We start from the raw sequence: 25,458 nt of genomic DNA, 5'->3' as shown, positions 1-25,458 counted from the left end.
GTTGCCCCATTTTGAGTTGTCGTAAAAACACTCGTCAAAGAAACCCATCACGGGCTAGTCATGCTCCTTACTTTGAGACAGCGGCGTTGAGGACCTGTGTCCTGAAGAAGCCGCCCTTGGTCTTCTCAATCACCTGCTGGTAGACGTTGTTGGGAGGGTGGTTCATCACCACGGTGCCGTCCTGGCTGTCGATCTTGGCGTCCAGTCGTGTCTCTCGGATCAGGTTGACGATCCACTTCTCACCATCGTCGGGGTTCAGGCCTAGCTTGGAGCTGAGGTCTCGGATGTTCATTCGGCTAAAGATCTTGCAGTAGCTCTCGCAGATGAGGTGTCGGGCGGCGTCGACAAAGGCGTCGGCGGAGGAAGCGAGGAAGAAGTCGCTTCGGCAGACCTGCTCGGCCATAGACAGGGCCTCACGAGCAGCCTCAAAGTCGTGGGCAATGTACAGAGCGTTGACGAACTGGGTGATGGGGTCGGTGTACTCGTAGGCCTCCTGGCGGACGTAGCGGATAATGTCCTTGACCTGCTTCTGCTGGATGGAGCTGTTGCGGGCGCGACCGCGGCCGGTGATAACAGCGGCGATCAGGTACCGCAGGATCCAGGGCAAGAGGTCTGGATGGTGTTGATGTAGGGGGCGGAGAAGAACATGTCGAGGATGGGTTCCCGGGCACTCTCAGAGTTGAAGAGGGGGAAGAGGGACCAGTGGACCAGCATCGTTCGGTGGTCGAGCTGGGCACGGGGGTTGTTGAACAGCTTGGAGTCGATGTTTTCGCGCACATTCTTAAGTTCGTCAACGGCAGACTCCCAGTTGGTCTGGAGGATCTCTGAGGCGAGCTTGCCCCAGGTGGCAGCAGAGACCTTGTCGTTATCGGTCGACAGGACTCGGAACTGGTAAAGCATATCGGCGGCGGGACCGTACTGTCCGCATCGGAACTGGAACTGACCAAAGTCGTAGAGGGCGTTGACCATTTCCATGGTGACCTAGTCACGTCCCGGTTAGCTTATCCATCCGAACTCGGCCGCGTTTGTCACTTACGCCGTGCTGGTTCTTGAGGAACTCCAAGTTGGCAACCTTGTCGCTTCGGAGTCCGTTGACAACCTCGTCCTGGGTCAAGAGGTCGGCGATCTTAGCGGTGGCCTGCTCGTACTTCTCCAGCTCCGACAGCACCTCCTGCCTCTTCTTGTTGTACTCGGCGGGGGCCTCGGACACGCCGTGGAGCTCACAGTACATGGTCGCGACGTAATCCGTCATGTTTGTGTCCTCAAGGAGCTTGATCTTTGAGGAGAGGATCTCCTTGGCCTTTGCGTCGTCGCCCTGCTCATCGGCCCTCTCGCTCTCAAACTGGATCAGAGGGAAGAGAAGATGTCGGCTCAGGTGGCGGGCGAGGAGGGGCATGATGGACGAGCCGTCGGCCGAGACGGCGTTGAGAAGGTCCTCCATCGTGGGCGAGGTTGTTTGGTATTCGGTCGACCGGGGGGCGGAGCGAGGGGGGCGTGGGAAGAGATGTGAGGCGCCGCGAAAGTAAAGACGCAGAGGCCGTGATAATTGATTTGATGGAGGGGCAGATTTTTGGTGAATTTCGCCAATCCACCGGTGGTGTGGGGTGTGCCGACCTGCCCGGGGATTTACCGGCGATTAAAGGTCCATGTCATGTGATCCCGAGATTTTCTAGGAGAGCTTCAACTTCCGGGTGTGTCTGGGCAGAGAGTTGCGACAGGCGAGAGAACGGCTCAGCGTGACCAATTGGGCGCTCATTGAGAAGAAGTTCGCCAGTTTCACTATTTACAGAACCCCCGAGGATCTTGGTTTTCCAAAAGGGCCCCCACCACGACCGATCTCGAATCTCGACCTCCCACCTCAACCCCAACTCACCTCCACCACATCTCGCCATGCGCCTGCTCGCCCCGCGAACCCTCTCTGCAGGGTGTCAGGCTCTCCTCCAGAGACCTGTGCCCCTCGTCCAGCGATGTGCCTACGCCTCGGCCAGCCAGCCCACCTTCAAGACGCACGCCGGATACAGGACCAATCCCCTCGATAAGCCCGTCAACCCGAACAAGAAGAACAAGATCCCCTACAAGGACCGCCCCATGAAGCGCTCCTTTGCTCCCCTGCCGACCAAGACTGAGGAGCAGCTCGCCGCCGCATTCCCCTACATCGTTCGCCGCACACCATACTCTCAGCTTCCCGTCTACCAAAAGTGGATGTCTGGTGGCAACCGGGTGATCGTCTTGATCAAGAAGGTTGACGGCGACCGCACAAGGCTGGTGGAGGATTTGGCCACGGCGTTGGAGGTTAAGCGTTCCGATATCCGATTGAATCCAACGACACAGCATATCGAGATCAAGGTAGGACATTCTGTTCTGGCTACATACGAGCCGAACCAGCGACTGACAGGTTACTCTAGGGGCAGTACTTTAAGCCGGCAATGGACTGGTTGCTCAACGCAGGCTTTTAATCGAGGCATCGTAACGAGCAATACGACGGGGAAACCCATTGGATTTTGTCCGAGCATGCATGGGACGGCATATAAAAAGTGTACCATATTGACAACCCGTCAACTCCTGCAGCTGACTGATGAGAAATGTACAATACATGTAATTCAAGGCGCACCATCCATACAAACAAGTAAACAAAAAAAAACACGCTTTGCACAAAGTATATTTGGTTGTTCTCCATTCAACATCCTGTATGCACCCGCGGGCAGGTGGTTTGATCATCACCTCCACCATGTCCAGTCCCGTTCAATCCCCCAAAACCCCATCGACTCCAGAATGCAAGTCTAAACGCGAAGCGCACGCTTCAAATGACGGCAAGACACCTATCCCATTTTCATCAAAACACTAACATACAAGCTTAATGGCCGGGTATTGCGATGTCAATCCAAAATAAAAAATTTCCCGTTAGCCGACGTGGGCGTATTATTTCCCTAGAGCGAAGAAAGTCGACAGTTGTTGTAGGACCTCATCCTTGGCCCACTCTGCCGATTGCATCGAAAGAGCGTCGAGGAGTGCCTGTGGTGATGGCACAGCCTTGGCTGGAAGAGATGATGCAGGGTCGTTGGGGTCTCTCGCTTTCTCGGCCAACCTCCGTAACAAGGCGACTGAGACCACCACCAGGTAGACCAGCTCTGGATCTTTTCGTGCCCCAGCCCGTGGTCCACCATGGAGTTGCGGTTGCTCGTACAGTTGGCTGAGCTCGCGAATGAGTCTGAACAGGTTTTGCGCAAAGTCGTTGCCACTTGATAGCCAGGCTTTCGCAACTCCAGCATCATGTCCAGGTGCTATTGACGCTAAAATCTCGGCCGATAGCAATCCTTGCATCAGGAATGGCTTTCGAACCTCGACAAGCGAAGGGAAGTTAGGTGGGCGACTCTGAGCCTTAGCCTTGTCAGGAATTGGCGCTATTGCTAGACCAAAGGCCCGAGTGAGAAGCTCGTAAGGAGGGTTGCTGTTAGAGTCCAAAGCAAACACCGCCTTATAGTGAGTTCGGTTTGGTTCGTCGCGTGCGAGCAACTTGGCTAGGGCGTCAACGGCATGTGGTAGATAGGCATGGAGACTGGGTTCGTATGGCGTAAAGAAGAGTGTTCCGTCCGAGACGGTAGGGTTGGGAGCTGGGGCGAATGCCAAGAGGAATTGTAGAAGGCAAACAGCTTGCTCGCGTCCTGGGATCTCCACTGAGCCCGCAATGTTGGAGAGAAGGATGACGACGTCCTTCATAAAGTCCAGGGTGTTGTTCTGGGACCGGAGGAGCATTGTGCGTGTGCCAAGATACCTTATTACGACGCACAGAAACTTGATGACGGACTCGTCGGCGAGGACGCCATGGTTCTCGTTCTGTTCTCCAGGGAACGAAAAGTTGCGCAAAATTGTCGTCACGCATATTAAGCGGTCCACGGCTCGATCCAGTTCGTATTCTTCCGTGCCGAAGACGGGAATCTCGCGAACATTCCATCGTTCGATACGGCAGGCTCTTACGACATCTTCGTATGGTGATATCTGGATCTCATCCGAAACTTCGACGGTATGCTCGGCCAGCAAGTCAACTTGCTCTTCAGCGCACTCAATGAGAGCCTCCACCAATTCTTCACAGTATCGTAGTTGGATAAAGTGCAACTGGTTCATAGAGCAAGATGCAGCAGCGAGGACGTCGAGGGCGAGCCGCACTTCTCCATGAATCCCACTCTGCAAGCTTTTCGTGAGAGCACTGACATCGATATTCCCCAGTTCCTGAAGGGGTGGCACGTCTGGCTTCCATCGTTCGAGTTCGGCGCCGAGCTTGCTGAAGGCAGTCAAGTCGACACCTCCAAATGTCGACAACTCGCGCGCACAAGGGCTGTACTGGTCAGTCTGAGGGCCGAGGCGAGGCATCCGCTCCACAACAGCGGTGGGTGCTGCTGAAGCTTGTCGTCCCTCATTCTGTGACATGCTTCCAACCCTGCGAGGAGCCGGGGAGGGGGCAGCTGCAAAATCGTTGATGCCAGAGGTATCCATTCCTTGCGGCATGTTGCGGTTCTGCCCCGGTATAACAGGCGTGGCTTGTGGCTGTACTTGAGCTTGAGGTGTCGAAAATCCGTTCACTGGAGGCTGTCCTGGTTGCATCTGCTTCATAGGGGTCTGCTGTTGCATCTGGGGTTGTTGACCAGTTTGAGCCAGTGGCCCTTGATTCATATGTTGATTTGGTTGCATCTGCTTTTGCGGTGTTGCCTGGCCTCCCATGTTTGCGCCTTGGGCTTGTTGAGCTTGTTGAGCCTGCTGAGCTTGTTGTTGCTGTTGATGTTGCTGTTGATGTTGCTGAGGCTGCTGTTGTTGCTGTTGCTGCTGCTGCTGCTGCTGCTGCTGCTGCTGCTGCTGCTGCTGCTGATTCTGTTGCTGCATCATCCGGGACTTCTGCTGATTCATCCACATTTCCTCGAACTTATAGAGGTTGTGCTCGTAAATCTGCTTCAGCGTCTGTGGCACCGTAGGAATCTGAGGCGGCAGTCCAATCATTTGAGCAATATGGGGCCATCCGTTTCCAGCTGTGACCTGCTTGTATCCTCCCTTATTTTGAACGGCCTGAAAGAGCATCATCAGGTTGACTGGTCTGTCCCCAATCATCGGGTTAGGGTCAAGAGGCAAGCCCTTGTGGTTCATAAGAGTCGTGAGACTCTTCATGAATTGTTCCGGGTTAACGTTTCCCATCCTTGGCTGCGGCCTCATGCCTCCCTGTGGCATCTGACCATTGGGCATTCCAGGCATTTGCTGCTTAGGCATCATACCGCGGCCCATGTTCTGTGCTTGCATCTGCGCCTGCATTTGTGCGTTCCCTTGAAGTTGCTGCTGCAGTCTCATCTGATATGCGGCCATCTTCTGCTGGTCGGTCATGCCTGGCCGCTGCTGGCCTTGTTGCTGACCTTGTTGCTGGGCCTGCTGCTGTTGAGGGTTGCCCTGTTGCTGATGCTGGGCCTGCTGCTGCATCTGGGGAGGATACATGTTGCCCTGCATCTGGCCCATGTGTTGAGGCATTTGACCCATCTGCTGCGGCATCATTTGGCCAGCGGCCATCGCGTTCGGATTCGATGATGGGCGAGCATTCGAGGGCGATGGCGCGAAGTTCGGGTTATATCCTTGGGGCATGTTTTGCATGTAGGGGTTCGGCTGAGGTGTGCCATGTTCGGAAGGTATTGGTGACGCCTGCGAGTTGAACTGTTGTGCGCTAGGCGAGAATGGATGAGGCGACGCGGTCGCGACCCTCTGAGGGACACTACCTGGTCGCATCTGGTTGCCCATGATCGGTGATGGACTCGCGTTGGCAGAACCGTTTGGTTGAAGATGGGGGAATTGGCCGGGGTTTTGCTGGGGGACCGCGCCAGGCTGAAAGCCGCCGGCAAAGGATTGCTGCTGCGGCGTCTCGGAACGCGACGTCGGCAACATTCCGGGGTTCTGTCTCGGAGAGCCGGCGAGACTGTCTTCGCGAGGGCGAGGGCGTTTCGATGGAATCACCGAGTTGGTTTGATAGACGGGATTCTGGAAAGAAGGTGAGGCATTGCGCATGGCGCCAGGGCCATTAGCCATCGCGCCCATCTGCTGCTGATTCTGAAACTGGGCAGGATTAAACTGGCCAGAGTTGGCCATGAAGGCGGAAGGATCCATCATGGTGCTGGCTGAGTTGGCGTCATTCATGTGAGGGAAGCCGTTGCCATTGTGGTTTTGGACGGCGTCGTTCATCCAGGTGCTCATGGCGATCGGCCCAACAGGCTGTGCGCGACGGAGTTAGCGGTCAGCAGGCACGCGACAAGCCTCCATGGAGGAGCGCCAGGGAAATGAGAATGCAATGACGGAAGGCTGAGATGGGGACGATGGGTGGGAGATGAGACGAGGCAGTGACACGGTGGTGATGGGCAAGTCGCGTCGCGGCGTGGGTTTGGTGGAGAGTGGTGTGGAAAGACCAGACCAGCGAAGAGACTTGGGTCAGCCTCTGCTGAGAACGGGCTGGGCAAAGGAAAAAAAATTGGCTTGGACTGGGAGAGTGGGCAATGGAAAAGAGCTCAGATTGGTTGGCAGGGTGGTCGGTGCAGCACGGCGACGCGCTTCGCTCAGGCGGGAGATGAATGGATAGATGGGATTGACGGGACGGGAGAGATGGAGAGGGAGAAGAGCCCAGCAAAGCGCACGAGTGAGCGAGAGAGAGAGAGCCTTCCAGCGAGAGTCGCAGCCACCTCAGCAGTCCAACAGAGAACGTCAGCGAGTGCTAGGTACGCCAACAGTGGAGAGCAGGGCGGCCTGGGGCGAGCGAACGAGCCGACCAGCCAGTGAGGGAGAATTTTTCGTCTCCGTCAGCAGCACCAGCGAGTAACAGGGCGAGCCAGAACGCGCAGCGCTGAGACCATCCCAAGGCGCCAGCCAGCCAGCCAGGGAGTCGGCGACAACTTTCGTCACGAGCCTGGAGACGGGGGGACACGGCGAGGTGAAGCGACCGCCGTCAACTCTGTCGCATTCGTCGGCTAGGGGCGAGATGGACGGGTACGGGTGCGTGAAAAGCCAGAACAGAGTGTGAACGGAAAGAAGCAGGTCTTACCTAAGGCGCGCGCGCGTTTGCAGTGACGGTGGATGAACTGCGAGTGCGCGAATGCTCGTCGGAATTGGCCTGGGTTTCAGCGGACGGTGAAATTGTTCCTTAGGTTGTCTCCAGATCGACTCGAGGCTGCGGCGCGATTGCTTGGCTGTTCTCGGCTTAGCGTCGCTTAGGAATCAGCTAGCAAGTGGGTCTTTGGCCAATCATGGGGTAGAGATAGTCGGGCAATAACCGCGAGTTCCGAAAAGATAGAGCGCAAGCCTGTGAAACGCATCAGTCGCTAACACGATGGCCAGTGTTAGCTATCGCGTCTCTAATGCCCCTGGCGCATTACCGAATCCGGATGCATCGGTTTCCCAGTGGCTACTGCATGTGATAACCATGGTCTTCAGCTGGTGATCCTGTCGAGGGCTCATAACAGATTGATGCACCAGCTCAAAGCCATGAGTTTGCAGAACCGGGCCTTGCGATCGATTTCGAACTCGGTTTTCGTTTCCGTTTTCCTATTCATTGCCAGGATTTCGCGGGTTTTCCACGTAGCCAGCGAGCTGTCGAGCGAAAACATAACCTGCTCCACCATCGGTATTCAACACCTCTGTTAAAAAAGCGAGGCATCAGCCACTTTGATAGTATCGACCCACAGCTCTGTGTGTCGACTGCCTCCGGTAGATGATTGGTGACTGCAATCAATGGGGTGGCTCGAGATTGGAAATGGGTTGCGAGTAGAATGCGACTCGTCCTCTATTCCAACGTTTCGGCAGGGCAGTCGCCAGATTGCCATGCCCAAACAACAGATTCCGACTGAGATGAGACTACAACCGGTCAAAGTGTCTTCTGGCCTTGTTGTATCCCGTTTTCTGCTCGCCAATGGAGGCGAATTACGCTGCCCATCTGCCTGCAGATGCACCGGGATGCGTCGCACAGCTTTGCATCACAAATGCCCAATGTGACATTTCATCCACCGCGCGGCAGCTCTGCACACTGGTGCTGGTGCCGTCTCATCCATATCAGATCTGGTCGTAATCAGTCGACACTGGGCGCTGACAGCGCAGCCCCGTAAGTCCCAGCCCCCTGCGCCGTACTCAGAGCCATCAGCCTCTGGCTTGGGTGCTCAAAGCGACAACTGGCGTCTGGTCTGCACAGTGGTCCCCCGCCAATGACCCGGTGCTGGGGTTCCAGGCGGCCATACCGTGAACCAGATCGGGTCCAAAAGAACGGACCATGTGCCGCCAGAGCTTGCACCGCACCAGAACCACGCCCGACTCTCTCTCGAACTTGCCACACCACTGCCGAAATCCAAAGAAGTCCAACTTGCCAAACCAGGCATGGGTTCATGTCTCTTCCTGTTTTCGAAAGGGGCGCAGGGCTGGTCGGGTTTTGAGTCCGGGGATTGTTTGTGGTGGCGCCTGATGCGGGCTGTCCACCCACCACTGGGGCTTCCCGAGTGGATGCCAATGGCCGCATCCTTGTCAGGCAGGTCGTCATGGCCAGAACAGCGCCGTCTCGAGTCACTCTGCCTTTGGGGAGCCGGTGAAGGCGGTCGCCCTCGTTGTGTCGTCAAAACTCTTGGTCGGTCGGCCATCTTGCTGAATCAAACTTGTCCTGGTCGTTTTTGCTGTCGCCGTGTCGAGTGCGTGTCGCTTGTCGCCGAGTCCATCGCGACTGACCTCCCACTAATAAGGCAAAGTACCCAGCGTCTTGGGGTCCCTGAAAAACCACCCAGCTTTGGAGGTGCCGGTTCGTATAAGTGAGCAGCTCAAGGGAAAACGATGAGCACAACAGCAACGCACGTCAAAAAGAAGCCGATGAGAACGAAATGAACGATGGGAAAGGAAACACAGAGTTTTGAGAGGGGAAAATGGGAGGGAAATGGGCAGCAAGAAGGAACGGGGGAAGGGGGGTAGTTATGTGAAAATACCTTACCTTACCTTACCTTTCTCCGTACCGCCAACGGCCTGGGCTTGCGACCTCACTTACTCACCTCCGGCTTTGATTAACGAAAAATTTCTCCGTCCAATTTGCTAGCATTGTATTGCTTTTATCGAATTCGTGCTACTGTCTAATCGCTTTTTCCCGCTCCTGCTCTGGTTATCGCTTGGTCGACGCGACCGTGGGAGCCCATGTGCTGTGTGCATCTGCCTTTTTTCCAACATGATTGCAGCCCCAACCAGAGCAGATCCGACAGTCTATTCTCCCATGCCCCTGCCCTGATTTTATGATCTGTCCTTGTTCCTTTTTGTAAACTTTCTCTGTCCTCGGGCTCTTTCTGTTCTGCCTTTTGTACAGTACCTACCTTGGTGCGAATCTTGTCCGGGTCCAACCGCTTGCTGGCCCATCTTCTCATTTATTACTCACGATCCCATCGCCCACTCACACTCTCACGCGGTCGCGCACTGTACGATTCCAGATCACCCACGCGCCGACCCGGGTGACTTGGCAGGCCCTGTCCCCTGTACCACGGCCTTGAGCGATGGCCGCCGCTATTTACCCTCTGCTGTTTGCTCTCCGGTCTCGTCAGACAGACAGATAAGGGCGGTTGGTTTGTAACGGATGGCTTGACGTGAAGGAATGCCCGCCGCCTCGTCCTCAGATGCTCCCAAACCCACCCAGGTCCTTTGGGATGGGCCGAATCTTCATGCTGGAGGCGGAGAGCGGCCTCAATTAAAGAGTGTGGCCTCTTCCCCTCTCTCGTCTTAATCTGCTCCTCCACGTCCCCTCTCGGCCGTTCACCGCGCCTTTTTCACGCCCAACTGCTTTTTCTTGCCCTGGCCATTCACTCACCCCACATGGAAAACGGGTCGGTGGCAACTGGGCAAGTTAGAAGTGTCGGCAAATGCTTTCCATCCCCTCCATCTTTGTCACTGGGATGGGATGGCCGTCGCCGTTCGTCTTTTGGCACGAGGGCCTGGTCAGCGAGAGCAGCGAGCGATCCACAGAACAGGGTCACGGTGGTTGCAGATCTGTCTCGCTCTAAAACGCCCTCCTCTCCTGCCCGTCCCGATCCATAGTCCACCTTTGCGAGGGCTACCACGACATTGACAGCTTTGTCTGTCAGCCACGGCTCTCAACTCGTCGACACCTCCTGTCCAAGGGCTGCACAAGCAGCGGAGGTGTGGTCAAGCGTCCGCCTCTACCGACACTCGACGGGAGACACCTTGGCCCTGTCTCCCCATGGCCAAACCCAATCCTTGACTTATCTGACGCCTTGGTGTCAACGTTTCCCTGCATAGCACTAATCACAGGCTTGGACGTGGTGGCTGCAGAGCTCGCGGGATAGCAGCAGCCCTCTTCGTCCAAGCTTGACCGTAATATTAGACGACATCTCGATCATTGCATTTGGGCTCCTGGTCATCACACGTCAGAGAAGGAGTGCTGTGCTGCATGTTGTCCCAAGTCTGGCCGAGGTATCTTTGCACGGGGAGCCTAATTCGACCTGCGTCTGCCCATCCTCGAGGATCCGTGACCCCGGATAAACAAGTGGAAACGGCTCAGATCAAGTCAAAGTGTTCAGACCATCACACTCTGGTTCCCTCAACATCACGCCAAACCGCCAAGTGTCATTGAGGAGTTTAACTGAGTTGATTATTGAAAGCTGCCCCAAACTACTCAAGATCAAGCCAGCTTGTCCTAAAGCGAAGCAGAGGCTGTGGCCTGCATTGGAACGGCTTCGGACACCTATTCAGGCGTCCCGTGCATACATACATGACGCAGAGTGCCGCCAGGCCATATGGGCCAACAATCGCGTGGCACCCCTTTCAGGAACTCATCGTCTAATGACTGGGGTTTCACCAGGACGGGCTCTCGGATATGGTCAATGTCCCGCTTGTTCTCCCCGTGTCAGTCTGTCTACCTCGCTGATACGACGCACGAATCGACTCTGGCAAGGCCACGCCTCCTTGCGAAAATTATTATGGCCTCACCAATTGCCGTTGCAGCCGGCCAGTTCATGTTATTTCAGCTCCCGTAAAAGCCCTTCCCGGAGTTAATGCTTATGGAGCCCCACTGCGGCTCCCTGATCATCCCAAAGTGCTGGGTCACCCTAACGCCGGGCCGGGGCTGCAACCACCACAGGGAACCTTGGAGTTTGGCTTATCTAGCCGCGCGTGGGTGAATTGGATGTTTTGCAGGTGAGAGCTCGCTATCAATCAGCACGAATCTATACCATGATGCTTGTCTTTAAATATTCGCAAAATTTGGTGAGCCAATTACCAAGGGGAACACTCAGACTCAGCCCTACGGTAACATCCATTCTCATACCGACTAGTCTATACTCTGGCCTACATCACTTTCGGTCCGCCCTTTCAATAAGACAATTCCATAACGCCAGATTGGCCATCAAGGCCACTTGAGTCTTTTCACGATGACCATTCGAGTCGCTAATTAAGCTCTTCGCCAAATGAACCTTATGCCAGCACCATCTTCTTCTTTGTATGCTCCAAAACCAGTCGAATGCTCTCGTCCAGATTCTCCAGCGCCAAATAACCATCGATCCATGACACTGTTTTCCTTTGAAGTTCCGCCTGGTCGGTCGTCTCGGACAGATATTGGTTCAGGCGTGCAAGAACCTCCCTCAGGTTCATGGGGAACTCGGCAGTTTGAGGGTTAACACCAATGATGGGCTGGCGAATGTGGGCATTGCAGGTAGCTGGGTGGTTAGGATACTCCTGATCAAGCACATCCAAGACATGCTGAGAAATTCTGGGCTGAGAGGCGAGCTTGTTGAATGACGCAAACAATTCAAAGAATGTCTCGGCGACATTGGCGTTGAAAAAAGGCTGTTTCCTGGATATATCAAAAATTGCCATGGGAATGGCACCGTCCATGGCGGGATTTGACGCAAGCTGTTGGGCCGATTGCTTGTCGATGACCTTGGCTTGGGATTTGGAAGGTTCGGGGAGATCCTCGTCGTCTTCGTCATCGCTGTCGATAAGCCGCAATTCGTCGCCGTCCTCGATGCGATCCGGCCGAAGCACGTCGTGGCCGGGCTTGGCTGTCTCCTTGCGCTTGTCCACCTTCTCCAGCCACTCCATCTCGCTCCTGGCATATTCCACCCACAACTTCTCGTTTGTAGTGCAGAAGCGGCATCCTCGCATGAAGAATCCTCGCGCAGCGGCCATGTCGCCATTCTTTGCGGATCGGCGGCCTGCCATGGCCCACAGCTCAGGGTCGGTGGGCATCATGCGCAGAGCATTGGTCATGGTCTTGCGCCATCGCTTGCTCGCCTTGACGCTAGACGTGTATGATAGGTACTCTCTCCAGAGCGCACCGCTTCCTGGGTGTCGGTTGACGCCTCGCTCATAGATAGCCAGTGTACGGGTTTGACCGGCGTGGGCAGAGTTGAGATGGCGGATCTTGAGGCGCTTGCAGCGTTTGCTGCGGAGAGATTCGAGGGATTGCTCCCATTGTGCATACGAAGCCCAGTCCGAGGGCTTGTTTCCAGGAGAAAGGACCTTGTGCTCGTAATCGTTGCGCTTCTGGACAATGGTGCGGATCTCGTCCTAGAGGTTAAAGGTCAGCCAGCGGTCACGACTGGAATAAAGGATTGACGCACCTTGGAAAAGATTTCCTTCTCCTCCCACTCTCGCAGCTGGGGAACAGCGCGCTCGAGATAGAATCTCGCCTTTTCGGCAACACCGGCCATTTCAAGCGTTCAGAAGAGGTGACGGGTGGATATCAATGGTGCCAGTCGAACTTCAGATGGTCGAGCAAGAATTTTCCCACAAGGCTGCCCTGGTCGACAACTTTTTAGCGGGGCGCTTCAGCCTCGGGGTCGGATCGCGTCAGAGCGGAGAGCAAGGTAAAATCTAAGCCCGGGGCCTGGGGGACGGGCAAGCAGCCCCAGGGGCCTGTAGTGGCCTGCCAGTGCCAGGCTAGGTTGTCCCTCGGCGGCCGCGGGAAGGCGCGCGCTCGGGCCAAGATCAATTCCAAAACACCCCTGGTCTTGGCTCCACCTGACAATAATTACGTCGCGAGAGGTAACGTGAAAGCTCCGAGGTCCGCTGTGTTGGCCGATACAATCTCACCACTTCCAAGCTCATTCTGCCTTCTCTCGTTCAGATATTTAAGTCGTCGTTTCCGGATCTCCCGGACGGGATACTAGAGTGTTTGTTCTGTCGTTCTCTCACTCGAAATGTCGTCCAAATACAAGGATAAGGACACTGGCGTCGTCCTCAGCTTCAACGGAAGCTTGGTGAGCTGGGCGCACACTGCCATCGCGTACAGTATGTCCTGCTTGTCGTCGTTTGCGCCCTCGTCCTCATCCTCGTCGCAAATGTCGTCGCTCGATCCATCGATCGCGAAGCTGATTCCTGTCGTCTATAGCTGCCTTCCTGAGCGCCTTGGTTATCGGCGTCTACCTCCACTACCACAAGATCGTCCAAAATGAGTTTTACGGCTACCCGCAAGAATGGTTCCCTTCAGTGTCGGCCACCATTGGCGATCGCTACCCCGAGCGCTCCTTCTTTATGATCTTTATTGCCATCACGGCTGGTGCGCGATCCTGGAATCATTCGCCATTCGCGTGTTACTGACGGTCGCACGCAGGTCCTCGATTCGCCCTCGTTGGTCTCTGGTATCTCCTCACGCGCAGACCCGGCCACAAGCTCCCCACCTTCGTCGCCCTCATGGGACTCTTCCGAACCCTGACTTGCGGCGGATGGACATATATTACTTCTACAGATGATCACGATTGGCACGATATCCTAATGATTTCCTATATTGTCGCGACGCTTCCGTGGACGACGGGCTGCATCGCCCTCAGCCCCGCCAACCCCCAGGCCATCAAGTATCGCAAGTACCTGGCCTCTGCCTTCTTCGGCACGCTTGTCCCGTTAATCTACTTTTTCATCCAGCACAAGGTCCACCGTGTTGCTGGGGGTAAGACAGCCGAATGCCCTGTGCTCCCCATGCCCCGCTAATCTCGCGAAACAGCCTATACCACATATGCCTTCTTCGAATGGTCCTTGATCCTCTTGGACGTAGCCTTCGACGCTGTGACGGCGCTCGATTTCAATACCTTCGATATTGTAGTCAAAGACGTCAAGGGCGCGAGCAAGGGGTACGTCCAATGGCTTCCCAGATAGTCTTGAGCTTTTGAGAGAGCCTTTTTGCCCAATATACAAGTTAGAAGGTCACCGTCTAAGTCTGTTGCAGTGAGAACCGATCATCCGTCCCATCTGCCGTCCTAGAGAAGGAGTAAGTACTTGGTTGGCCAGCTTTGAGGAGACGGTCGTTAACATGATCCCTTAGAAAGGAAAAGGCCACGGGCGGCGTCTTTGCTACTCGCTTCAGCTGGTCCGAGGTTTTTGATATCGCCGCTGAAGTCTATCATGGAGTAGGTTCAATCCAATGGCTAGCACGAGCAGAGATCTGACCTATCATAGTACGTCTTCTGGACCATTCTGACCAGTCTCGGTCTTGTGGTGTGGTGTAAGTTGCCCAAATCGACAGATGCTACGCTGTGTTCCTGACTGAAATAGACTTCCCGCTCTGGTACATGGGCATTTCTGGATACGAGGTCCTTGTCATGACGACTGTTTCGCCATTTTTGCTTGCCAATCGCTCTGTGCGATCCCTGGTGGTGAACAACCTCCGCATTGTCCACATGTTGTCTCTGGCAGGCATTGCCGCCTACCTCGTTGAGGAGCCCAGCCTTCGTCTTTTCACCGTTGGTTTTGGCGTGACAATGTCTTGCCTGGGTTGGGCAGCCACTCTTTTCACCGAGTCTGCTCATGAGGGCCGACTCGAGTCCAAGATTCTTGGATGGATGATTGGCCTCATTCTATCATCTACTGCCAAGTTTGCTTGGTGGACCAACAACCCCATCTGGCCCATTATGCATGCTGCGAACGGTGGATGGAACAATACTGGACTTGTGCTCGGCATCCTGGCTGCCCTGCGTTTCACCCGACGGGCGCCTCTCACCGTTGGCATCAACACGGTCCCTGCTAAGACCGGTTCGAGCTTCCTTGCTTCTCTCGGCCTTGCTGGATTGTTCTTTGGTCTTCATTCGTTGCTGTCTGATACCAGCACCATGATCCTCTGGGGATGGGAAGGGTATCCCATCCGAGGACCCTACTTCTCCACTCATGGCTGGCTCACTGTCCTCGCCATGTCATTGGGACTCTTTGGCGGAGTCTGGCAACCCAGAATTGCCAGCAGCTGGGGTGTTTTCATTGTTGGCTCGCTTGGTGCCGGGTTCCTGACTTGCTACAGCCACTGGCCCGGATATTATGGTGCTCTCACACTCGCTGCCTACTTGATGGCCTTCTCTGTGCCCATCCTCACCCACGGAGCCAAGACGAACCCGGCGACGACGTTTGGAGTTGGCTTCCTCCTCTACAACTTCTTGGTTCTGTTTCATGTCTGGGTCGTAGCCTATGCTTTTGTTCCAGGTGGTCAGCTCGTCCGTGAGCATACCGATTGGATCATGATCTCCATGATGACCTGTATCGGTGCGGGTGTATTCGGCATCAACGCCTCAGGTCCTCAGCGACAAGCGTCCAAGCGGGCCCTGCCCACTCAGAGGCGGAAGTACTTTGGCGTTTCCACCATCCTCATCAACATTTTCTTCCTCATTTCCGCTTTCAGGCGCTTCCCAACCAACGACTATAAGCCGTACCACCCTGAGGACCGTATCCTCACCGCTGGTATCTGGACAATTCACTTCTCGTTCGACAACGATATGTGGGCTTCGGAGTACCGCATGCGAGATCTTATCAAGGAGCTCGAAATCGATGTCATTGGCCTGCTCGAATCTGACAACCAGCGTATCATCATGGGCAACCGTGATGCTACCCAATTCCTCGCTGAGGATCTCGGTATGTATGTCGACTACGGTCCGGGACCTAACAAGCACACCTGGGGTGCTGCTCTCCTGTCCAAGTTCCCCATCCTGAACTCGACGCATCATCTTCTACCCAGCCCTGTTGGCGAGTTGGCTCCTGCTATCCACGCTACTCTTGACGTCTATGGACAGCTGGTGGATGTGTTTGTCTTCCACTCTGGCCAAGAGGAGGACGTGGAGGACCGACGTCTTCAGACCCAGTACCTCGCCGAGCTCATGGGCTCAACTCCTCGTCCAGCATTCCTTCTTAGCTACTTGGTGACGAAGCCTCTGGAGGGCAACTACAACACACACGTTAGCAAGAAGTCGGGTATGCACGACGTCGACCCATCAGACTGGGACCGTTGGTGCGAGTACATCCTCTTCAAGCGCCTTAAGCGCGTAGGATACGCGCGCGTCAGTCGCAGCAGCATCACCGACACTGAGCTGCAGGTGGCCAAGTTCAGGATCCCTGAGTCACCCGAGGAGATCGCCAAGCTGGAGGCTCAGCCAGCCAAGGAGCGCAACCGCCGGGTGAAGGAGTCAGAGGTGCCAAAGGGATGGAGATTCCCGGCCATGTTCCGCGGCGAGGGCGTGCGAGAACATAGATACCACGTTTTCGATGAGCCCAGGTACTTTAACTAGGCACTTTTGGCTAGGGAGGCAGGGCGTTTTCATCTTGGGTTCTTTGCCATGCTGGGTGGCTGGTAATATGGGAGGACTTAATGTGGTAACAGGGACGGGGGAACAATGTGCTACGAGTAATGTAGGGTCGCATAGTCTACGAGCTTTATGTTACCACGTACAATATACCTATTTATTCCTATTAGGTTGGTTGGCACTATGTAGTTGTGTATTCCTTGTTGTTCTTGAAAAACAAGGTATGTTATGTCTGGAGCCCATGATATGCGGGCTGTAGGGTAGACCAACCAACTAAGTTGGCCAAGCATTTTCACATGTAGACCTTGGTATTTCTGTTGGTGGCATTATAGTTTCATACTTTCCTTAAGGCTATCTTCTCGTCATTGAAAGCTTGCGTTTTGATTAGGCACTACGGCGGCACAGAGCAAGCGGTGTAGTTCGTGTTTCTTGATAAGTTAACGCAACTCACATCACATGTCCCTCCACTAAGCCAACATCAACCATTAGTAACCTCCATGCTACCCTGTCAGCCGCTGACCACCATGGAAAAAGCCCTATCGCGACCAAAACCCACCAATAGACCTCGATGCAAAAGGATCGGGCGTCAAATCTGCGTTCCAGCGAGGTGGAACCCCGGCTCTGAAATCCCGTCCCCACCTCCGACTACCAACGGCCGAAGCCCCCGATCCAAGCCCTGGCGGATTCCCCACAGCGCGGCCAGAACCGCACACTATCGGGGATGACGCAAAGGTTTCTTGCTGATGGGTAGCACGAAGGACACCTCCATTTCCAAACGAGGCAGGAAAGTGAATGGTTCCGCATAGCGGGAAGAGGACCGCTGTCGCAGCAGAACAGCCAAGGCCGAGGCCCGTACAGCTGGAGCTTTCCCCCAGGACCAGGAACGGCCGCCGAAGGAGGGGAAAAAAGGTGGACATGGCTTTCGTATTGTGAAGCTAGGACCTTCAACCGATGCTACAGAAAAATGCGGGCAAAACAAAGATACGGCATGACGGCATCTTCCAGCGACGGGTAAGCTGGAAGAGATTTGGCTTTGGCGTTCTGGCTGTTGCCCTAGGAGGAAGTCAAATCGGGCAGATGACCTTGTGAACAATATCAAGCTAAGAATAGCCTCCCTGGACTTGGGGCAGCGGCGTGTGACCTTGGGTGAGCAAGCCAACGAGGAGGTGGCATTTTGTAATGTGCATTATCTTCCGTCACCGTGACATTGGGTGAATTCATGAGCTTGGTACGTACTGGACGTGAAGTTGTCTCGTCTCGTTTACAGCTGGTAGGCGGTTGAGAGGCTGGGCATTGAAATACCGACAGCATCCCCAGATCCAAGCTACAAACAACAAAACCTCCAAAAACTCCAATTCTCCAATAATCATCTCCATTAGCTTCCCCGCCATCTCAAGTCTAGCCCTTGCTCCCCCAAGATCCCATCTTCATCCCGTCACAATTCCGCGATTTCCAATCCGAACCTAGCCGCCTCGGCACTTGGGTCGATCGATAAGCCTAGTGTGCCGCAACAAGCCGACCAAGAGCGTCATGCTTGTTATCGTTCGCTGGTAGAGGGCCCAACTACAAGAAGAGAATAAGAGAACTGTAGAGAGTGAGGGTGTAGTGGTCACGGGTTAGTGCCTTTGTCTTTGTGTATTCTGCCCCGGGACATCCGCTGCTCAATTGCTCCCTTGGAATCTTTTCCGCTGTTGAAGCTTTGTGTTAATGAAAGAAAGACGAGATGCAGCTTGATCTGGGACACTTGTGGATTTACTTGGGGCTGTTGGTTGGAGGAGGAGTCCTCTATGTGAGTACTTTGGTAATTGCTTCAACTGGTTACATGTTGAACTAACAACATCCAGACCTTCGGCCTCGTTGTATATCGAGTCTTCTTCCACCCTCTAGCCAAGTATCCCGGCCCCTTCCTCGCCAAGATCACCGATGCCTACCAGCTCTACCACGCCTGGAAGGGTGACCGTCACCTCGAGTTCTGGCGCATGCACCAAAAGTACGGCCCCGTCGTCCGCTTCGGTCCCAACTCGCTCTGTTTCAACTCCAACAAGGCCCTGAAGGAGATCTTCGGCTTCCGCACAAACGTCCGAAAGGCAGAGTTCTACAATGCCTTTGTCCACCCGACCGCCAACACCCACAACACCCGCGACAAGGAGGTGCACGCCCGCAAGCGCCGTGTCATGTCCCAGGCTTTCTCTGAGAGCGCCATGAAGGAAATGCAGCGGTACATCCTCAACAATGTCCGTACATTTTGCGAGCAGATTGGAGCTCTGGACGGTTCTGCCGAAGAGTCCAAGGGATGGACCAAGCCCCGTAAGATGAGCGACTGGTGCAACTACCTTGCCACGGACATCCTCGGCGACTTGTGCTTTGGCAAGGCCTTTCATATGTTGGAGAGCGAGACGAACCGGTTCGCCCTGGGACTTGTTGAGGCTGCGACTACTCGCCATCTTCTTGTAAGTGATTCTTGATGCTCGACTGAGGTTAGAAGCTGACTTGAACAGTGCGGAACCATGCCTGTGGTCGACAAGCTCAAGCTGGACAAGGTCCTCTTCCCCGGACTCGCTGCTAAACGCGCCCGTTATATGGCCTACAGCAAGGGCCAGCTGACTGAGCGCACCAAGCTCGGCGAGGAGACTGATCGACGTGACTTCTTCTATTACCTCCTCAAGGCCCGCGATCCCGAGACTGGCCAGGGTTTCAGCACCCCTGAACTCTGGAGTGAATCTAACCTGCTGTAAGTGGTTGTGCGAAAAGGTGAATCAAGACTCGGGCTGACATGAGGGAACAGCATCATCGCCGGCTCAGACACCACATCCACCGCCATGGCTGCTACACTCTTCTACCTCGTCCGCTGCCCCCGCGCCCTCAAGAGAGTGACTGAGGAGATTCGAAGCAAGTTCAACAATGTTGAGGAGGTTTGCCAAGGCGCCACTCTGGCATCCTGCACTTACCTCCGAGCCTGTATCGACGAAGCCATGCGCATGTCCCCTTCTGTCGGTGGCATCACCCCCCGTGAAGTCCTCCCCGGCGGCATCACGGTCGAGGGTCGCCCCATCCCCGAGGGTACCGTCGTCGGCGTGCCGCACTACGCCATCCACCACAACGAGTCGTACTTCCCCTCGCCGTACGAGTACATCCCCGAGCGATGGCTGGCGGGCGCCGTGAACCCCCTGACCAACGAAAAGACCACCGAGGATGAGGTCGCACTTGCGGCGAGCGCCTTCTGCCCCTTCAGCATCGGTCCCCGAGGATGTATCGGCAAGGGTCTGGCCTACGTCGAGATGACCAACACTCTGGCTCGCACCATCTACCTGTACGACATGCGCAAGGCCATCGGCATCGTTGATCCCGCCGAGGGCAACCCCAACAATGAATGGGGACGACACCGAGTGACTGAGATGCAGCTGGTCGACATATTTACCAGTGCTAAGAACGGACCTATGATTGAGTTCCGCAAGGCCGAGAATGTGTCGGCCTAGGATTGATGTGTATATACTGAGATAGTATATGGTTGAGGATGAAGGGATGGCAAGATTGAGATGACGGCTCATGATGAATACTGAACGAGTAAAAGGAAGTAACTAGCATACTGAGTATATCAAGTTAAAATGAACTATTAAAATACTTGAAATAGCCCCAATGTCTGCATGTTCTTGGGCTTTGGTGCATCTGCTAGCTTGGTGCGGAGTACAGTCCATACCTAAGGTAGGGAGAAGCAGGACCGCCTGAACGAGTCCAGCTACTGTAGATACCTAGTTGAAAGCTGAGATGGCTTGTAAGGAGAACCAGACTAGGAAAGGACAAGAGAAACGACTGATGCATGGAGAAATATGACATATAGCGGAAAGATGAGTAGGTGTATAACACAAGCTGTTGATGAGATGAGATGGATGGAGTTGATCATGGGAAGCAGTGAATCGCTAGGTAGGTACCCTACGTAGTAAGCCCGGGCTGGGAGGATGACAGCTTTCTAGGGGTTGACTGTAGGGGTCAGCGCTGGGTGCCCCGCTAATTCGCAGATCGCGTTGTGGCCGCGCAGAAACTTGCCTGAGCCAACCCAACGAGGCTGGGAGTGGATGGAAGGCTGAGCAGCTCTTTTATCTCCAACCTCTCTTTCTCCTTCTTTGTTCTCGAGTACAACGGCGTTCTTTGCGCAGGGGAATTAAACCCCGATATGAGGTAGCCTCGACCTCGGCGACATCGAATTTTATCGCCAATACGACCCTGCGCATCCCATCAAGATGACGGTGTGTAGATTCTTTCAGCAGGGCAACTGCAAGTTTGGAAGTAAGTCCTGAGCTGGGCTGCATTGCATTGCATCACCAACGCCTTCTCCGAAGTATAATCCACGGCGCTGACGTCTCGTCTTTTAGACAACTGCAGGAACGAACACCCCAACCCCAACAATACCCGAAACCAAACCTCGAACCGCTTCGGAGCTCTGGGAGGAGGAAGCAACAGCGTCGCTGGTATGGCTTTTGCGACATGACTTGGAAAACACGCGTTAACAAGGCTGCAGACAAGTACAGCATCACGGTAGAGGCCATCGAGCGAGACTTGACAAACGAGACGCCGCAATGGATCCTGTCGGCGTATGCCCCCGGTCGAGACGCCCCCGGGCAGCTCTTTGGAGGGTACCCGCGCGAGCAGAGCTTTGAAGAGCTGCGCCTTCACTACGTGATGGGCAAGGCCTCGGGCAACGAGCAGCAAGCAGTGAGCACACATTTCACTGTCTGCGAGACGATAATGTAAGCTAATTCTAGTAGTTGAACCAAGCTCAGGAGCTATGGACGAATGCGCAACAGCAGATGCAAAACGCCGCCCGAAACGCCCAAGAAGCCGTCCAATTCATAGTCAGCGCCGAGAACAACCATCCGAACCGACAAGATATCTGCAAGGAGGGGACACAGGGAGCCCCCTTTGGAGAATTCATCGTCGGCAAGCGACCAAAGTCGATGCTCGACGTGTTTACCGGCCAACCCCATAACCAGAATTCCCTTGCGACCTCGAATACTTCCTCGCCCTTCGGAGGCGGCGCTTCAGCTGGGCAAAGTGCTTTTGGGCAACCTTCAGCACTCGGCGCAAAGCCGAGTCCTTTTGGCGCGCCGTCTTTCGGCCAACCGTCACAGCCGAATACCCAGGGCAGCGCCTTTGGTCAACCATCGCAGCCTGGACAAGGAGGATCAGCTTTTGGTCAACCATCACAGTTGGGGCAGGGAGGGTCGGCCTTTGGACAGCCATCACAGCCAACCCCAGCGTTTGGACAGCCTTCGCAACCAGCTTCAGCGTTTGGCCAGGCGTCACAGCCAGCTTCGGCTTTTGGCCAGACATCAGCCCTTGGCGCGAAACCCAGCCCCTTTGGCGCCCCATCATTCGGGCAGCCGTCGCAACCGAATGCTCAAGGCAGTGCCTTTGGTCAGGCCAGCCAGCTTGGCCAGAAACCGAATCCTTTTGGGTCCACGACGAATACGAACAATAACGCGAGTCCCTTTGGGCCTGCGGGCAACAACAATAATGCTCCCGCAGCGAATCCTTTCGGTGCACCCAGTGGCGGATTTGCCAACAACCAGAACTCGAGCCCATTTGGAAGTACCAGCAACCAACAGGCCAACTCTGGATTCAGCTCATTCGGGAAACCTTCACAGGGAGCTTCGCCCTTTGGCCAACAACAGAATGCTCCAGCAGCATCGAGTGGCTTTGCTTCTGCTAATCAAGCCCCAGCCCAGAATGCGAACAACCCCTTTGGCCAGCCGTCACAGCCGCAGCCTAATGGTTTCGCATCACAGAGCAACCAGCAAGCGAATCCATTTGGACAGCCATCGCAACCCAATCCCTTCGGTCAACCCTCTGCAGCACCCGCAAACGCGAATCCCTTTGCTTCGGCTCAGCCTCAGGCTCCGAAGCCAGCGGCGGCGGCGTCTTCTGGTAGCCCGTACCCTCCAAACAGCAGCAAACAGCACCCGCCGGTTGAAAGCTACAGTTCCAAGGGCATGGATGGCCGACTCTCGATGTTCCGTGGCAAGCCAGTCACATATAAGGATAACCTGCCAGGTATCCGAGACTTTGATGGAACATGGCGACGAATCTGGTTCCCGGATGGCCCGCCGGGATATTCAAAGGATACGGAGCTTCCCCCTGAGCAGTACGACGACAAGTCCAAGGCTCAGTGGATGGCATTCGCCCAAAAGGGCGAGTTTGAGGGCGGTGTGATGCCTGAGCTGCCACCGCCAAGGGAATGTACACTGTGGAACTTTTGAGGAGAGCAGTGAGCCGCCCGAAGTCTTTGTTATACGATAGAAAAGGTGCGGGAAACGAGCGGTAGGCGTTGTATGTTTCAAGAGATATTCGGCTCTGTCCATTCACCGGCGTTGAGGATGATTACCGACGAGGTACCTAGGATGCATAGGATTGTACAGGTTCAAGGACCATTGAATTGAAAGGGTGTTCAGAATGGCTCGAGCCAAGCTACCACCTCCATATAAGGTTGACATTTGTGTGATGGATATAGATTGGAGACTCTCATTGGGGGTTTCTGGCTCATTATGAGTCTTGCTGTTGAGGCTTGCAGCTGGCAGTTGGTGGATAGTAGCAGAAGAAGCTAGCCTTCAAATAGTAAAGCGCAAGTGTAATATGCGTAGCTGATTGGTCCAATGGGTCCATGTACCTTTGTACCACCTTCTGCCCATCGTCAGCCTGCAGTGAGCATCCACTTTCTGATGATTCATCCGGCGATGAACAACGTCCCTGGTCGTATTCAGCCACGGCTTTGATCCAAGCTATGGGCAACGGCTTATAAAGGAAAATCACCTCCTGCAAGATTTTGCCTCTAGAACATTGTCGCTTATTTTTGTCACCTTGTCTGTTTATTCCACATCTCCAAGATACCTGCCTACCCAACGAGGGGCACCCTCCACCATGTCCTCTCTGCCTCCCCTCGCACCCTTCCCTCAGGCCTCATGGCGACAACACCTTTCACCCAGCGAATGGAACTCTCTACTCGATGCCTGGACATCACTATGCCGTGCTCTCGTTGCTTTGCCCGACAAGCAGCTCAAGGCAGCACTCTCACACGATGATGCTGTAGCCACATTTCTGGCCACTTTCGCAGAGGAGACGGCCAATGCGGGTTTCACAGTCCTGGAATCACACTCGACGACACTACCAAAGGCGGTTTTCCAGCTCACTTCTAGAGTGCTTACTCTTTCTCCGCCATCGCAGCTTCTGGGATTTCCATTCTTGGCAGATGTTGCAAGGATCTTCCCACGGAAACTCACAGCACCTCTCATCGCCCAACTCTTTCAGCAACATGCCGCACCACTCGAGTCGTCTCTCTCAGCCTTGAAGAAGCAGCTCATTCCACAGCTAGACTCGGGGATCAAGGGTGACCTGAAGCTCGTCGAGGCTCATCTTACCCGCCTGAACTATTTGCTGCACGCCTCACCGGATGCCTGCACATTGTTCCTCGCAGGTGCTGATTTCCTCGATGGGCTGGTTGTGTGCTTCCGCGTCATGAACCCGCCTCTGCGGAAGGTTATTGTGACGACGGCTTACTTGTGTCTTGTTGGCTTGATAGATGCTGAGCCGGCCAAGTGGTCGATGTTAAGCGACCAGCTATATGCGTTGAAGGAAGCGGCCGACGCCCACAAAGCTGGCCCTCTCAATGTCAACGACTCCTTGGTCCCGGAACTAGTTACAAGTACTCCTCTACTCAAGATACTTCTACGAAGAGCAGAAGATTCTGGAGCAGCTACGGATAACTTGAAGAAACGAATTACGGCACTGGAGAGTTTTAAGAAGGGTGCTATGGTACGACCAAAGCGCCTGGTGAGACGAAAAGTGGACAAGGGCAAGGGCAAGGAAACACAGCAAGATGTGGATGCAGATATTCATGTTCATCGAATGAGCCAAATCACTCAGGTTCAAGACCTGTTCCCCGACTTGGGGGCAGGCTTTGTGGCCAAGTGTCTGGACGAGTATGGAGATGATGTCGAACAAGTGGTTGCGAATCTGCTAGGCGAGAGTCTACCACCTCACCTGGCTAGTGCAGACCGCAGCGAGCCCTTGTATGTCCCCTCGACGCATATATCTTCCTTCATGGCTAACATACACAGGACATCACATACTGAACCACAACATACGGAACTTGCACCACGTCCTACGCCTCCTCAGGTTCCGACACGACATAATGTGTTTGACGATGACGAGTTTGACCGCCTAGCCATGGACGTCTCCAAGGTTTCATTCGGAAAGAAGCCCGGGAAGAGCGCTGATGAGATGCTCAAGGATAAGGCAAACGCGCCCAACAAGTCGGCGATTCTTTCTGCTCTGGCGGCATTTGACTCAGATGACGATGAACGGGACGATACCTATGACGCAGCAGATGTGGGTGGCACAGTTGATGCCTCGAACCAGGAAGCTGATGGCGCGAATGATGGTAACGAGGAGACATTGTTCCGGGCGTACCAGATGGATTCCAAGCTATTTAATCGCGACGCGGCCATCAGGAGAGGAAACCAGCGAGCGAAGTTGAGGGAAGACACTGGAATGACAGACGAGGCCATCGAGGGATGGGCACTTATGCTGGTGAGAAACCCTCAGCAAAAGCGACGACTGGAGGCAAAGTATGCCTTTGCCGGCCAACAAGCGCAACTGGAGCGGACATCCTGGAGAGCAACACCAACAGGATCGGGAGAGGAGGAGAGTGAAGCGGATGGAGGATCATCCCGGGGTGGAAGAGGGGGTCGTGGGCGAGGACGGGGACGAGGTGGTCGTGGCAGAGGAGGCAACGTCGCCGGGCCTACAGGCGAAAAGGAGACCGAGTCGGCTAGGAGGAACAAGGAGGCCCATAAGGGATCTCGGGCGAATCATAACCGGCGTGATGCGCGGGCCAAGAAGATGGCACGGGGAGGTTTCGCCGCCTGAG

The 25,458-nt window shown here is 54.8% G+C and overlaps 8 protein-coding genes across 8 annotated transcripts; 5 read left to right on the top strand and 3 right to left on the bottom strand.

Annotated features, from left to right (window-relative positions):
• Nucleotides 1-67: 67 nt before the first annotated feature.
• Nucleotides 68-1,441, bottom strand: MRS44_002790 (uncharacterized protein; the record flags this gene model as incomplete). Its single annotated transcript, XM_065622955.1, has 3 exons — nt 68-612; nt 672-981; nt 1,037-1,441. The coding sequence occupies 3 exons, from the start codon at nt 1,439-1,441 to the stop codon at nt 68-70; spliced, it is 1,260 nt and encodes a 419-aa protein (XP_065479027.1).
• Nucleotides 1,442-1,890: 449 nt separating this feature from the next.
• On the top strand, nt 1,891-2,456 carry MRS44_002789 (mitochondrial 54S ribosomal protein mL49; the record flags this gene model as incomplete). The annotated part of the gene is made up of 2 exons (XM_046273509.1): nt 1,891-2,346; nt 2,406-2,456. 2 exons carry the CDS (start codon nt 1,891-1,893, stop codon nt 2,454-2,456), a joined length of 507 nt encoding a protein of 168 aa, XP_046136899.1.
• Nucleotides 2,457-2,919: 463 nt separating this feature from the next.
• Nucleotides 2,920-6,219, bottom strand: MRS44_002788 (uncharacterized protein; the record flags this gene model as incomplete). Its single annotated transcript, XM_046268191.2, has 1 exon — nt 2,920-6,219. The coding sequence occupies one exon, from the start codon at nt 6,217-6,219 to the stop codon at nt 2,920-2,922; it is 3,300 nt and encodes a 1,099-aa protein (XP_046136898.1).
• Nucleotides 6,220-11,457: 5,238 nt separating this feature from the next.
• On the bottom strand, nt 11,458-12,695 carry MRS44_002787 (uncharacterized protein; the record flags this gene model as incomplete). The annotated part of the gene is made up of 2 exons (XM_046268193.2): nt 11,458-12,552; nt 12,606-12,695. 2 exons carry the CDS (start codon nt 12,693-12,695, stop codon nt 11,458-11,460), a joined length of 1,185 nt encoding a protein of 394 aa, XP_046136897.1.
• Nucleotides 12,696-13,184: 489 nt separating this feature from the next.
• Nucleotides 13,185-16,523, top strand: MRS44_002786 (uncharacterized protein; the record flags this gene model as incomplete). Its single annotated transcript, XM_046279902.2, has 8 exons — nt 13,185-13,275; nt 13,376-13,543; nt 13,598-13,930; nt 13,985-14,111; nt 14,207-14,248; nt 14,303-14,387; nt 14,437-14,482; nt 14,533-16,523. The coding sequence occupies 8 exons, from the start codon at nt 13,185-13,187 to the stop codon at nt 16,521-16,523; spliced, it is 2,883 nt and encodes a 960-aa protein (XP_046136896.1).
• A 1,738-nt stretch (nt 16,524-18,261) lies between these two features.
• MRS44_002785 (uncharacterized protein) lies at nt 18,262-20,014 on the top strand (the record flags this gene model as incomplete). The annotated part of the gene is made up of 4 exons (XM_046279343.2): nt 18,262-18,327; nt 18,383-18,988; nt 19,037-19,269; nt 19,324-20,014. The coding sequence occupies 4 exons, from the start codon at nt 18,262-18,264 to the stop codon at nt 20,012-20,014; spliced, it is 1,596 nt and encodes a 531-aa protein (XP_046136894.1).
• Nucleotides 20,015-20,776: 762 nt separating this feature from the next.
• On the top strand, nt 20,777-22,792 carry MRS44_002784 (uncharacterized protein; the record flags this gene model as incomplete). The annotated part of the gene is made up of 4 exons (XM_046268186.2): nt 20,777-20,822; nt 20,909-21,004; nt 21,055-21,248; nt 21,302-22,792. The coding sequence occupies 4 exons, from the start codon at nt 20,777-20,779 to the stop codon at nt 22,790-22,792; spliced, it is 1,827 nt and encodes a 608-aa protein (XP_046136893.1).
• A 658-nt stretch (nt 22,793-23,450) lies between these two features.
• Nucleotides 23,451-25,457, top strand: MRS44_002783 (uncharacterized protein; the record flags this gene model as incomplete). Its single annotated transcript, XM_065622954.1, has 1 exon — nt 23,451-25,457. The coding sequence occupies one exon, from the start codon at nt 23,451-23,453 to the stop codon at nt 25,455-25,457; it is 2,007 nt and encodes a 668-aa protein (XP_065479026.1).
• Nucleotide 25,458: the final 1 nt, after the last annotated feature.

Source organism: Fusarium solani, assembly GCF_023522795.1.
Source record: "Fusarium solani strain SB1 chromosome Unknown bctg00000001, whole genome shotgun sequence".
Lineage (NCBI taxonomy): Eukaryota > Fungi > Ascomycota > Sordariomycetes > Hypocreales > Nectriaceae > Fusarium > Fusarium solani.
Note: the sequence above shows the minus strand (reverse complement) of the source record. Positions and strands in the feature narration are given on the sequence as shown.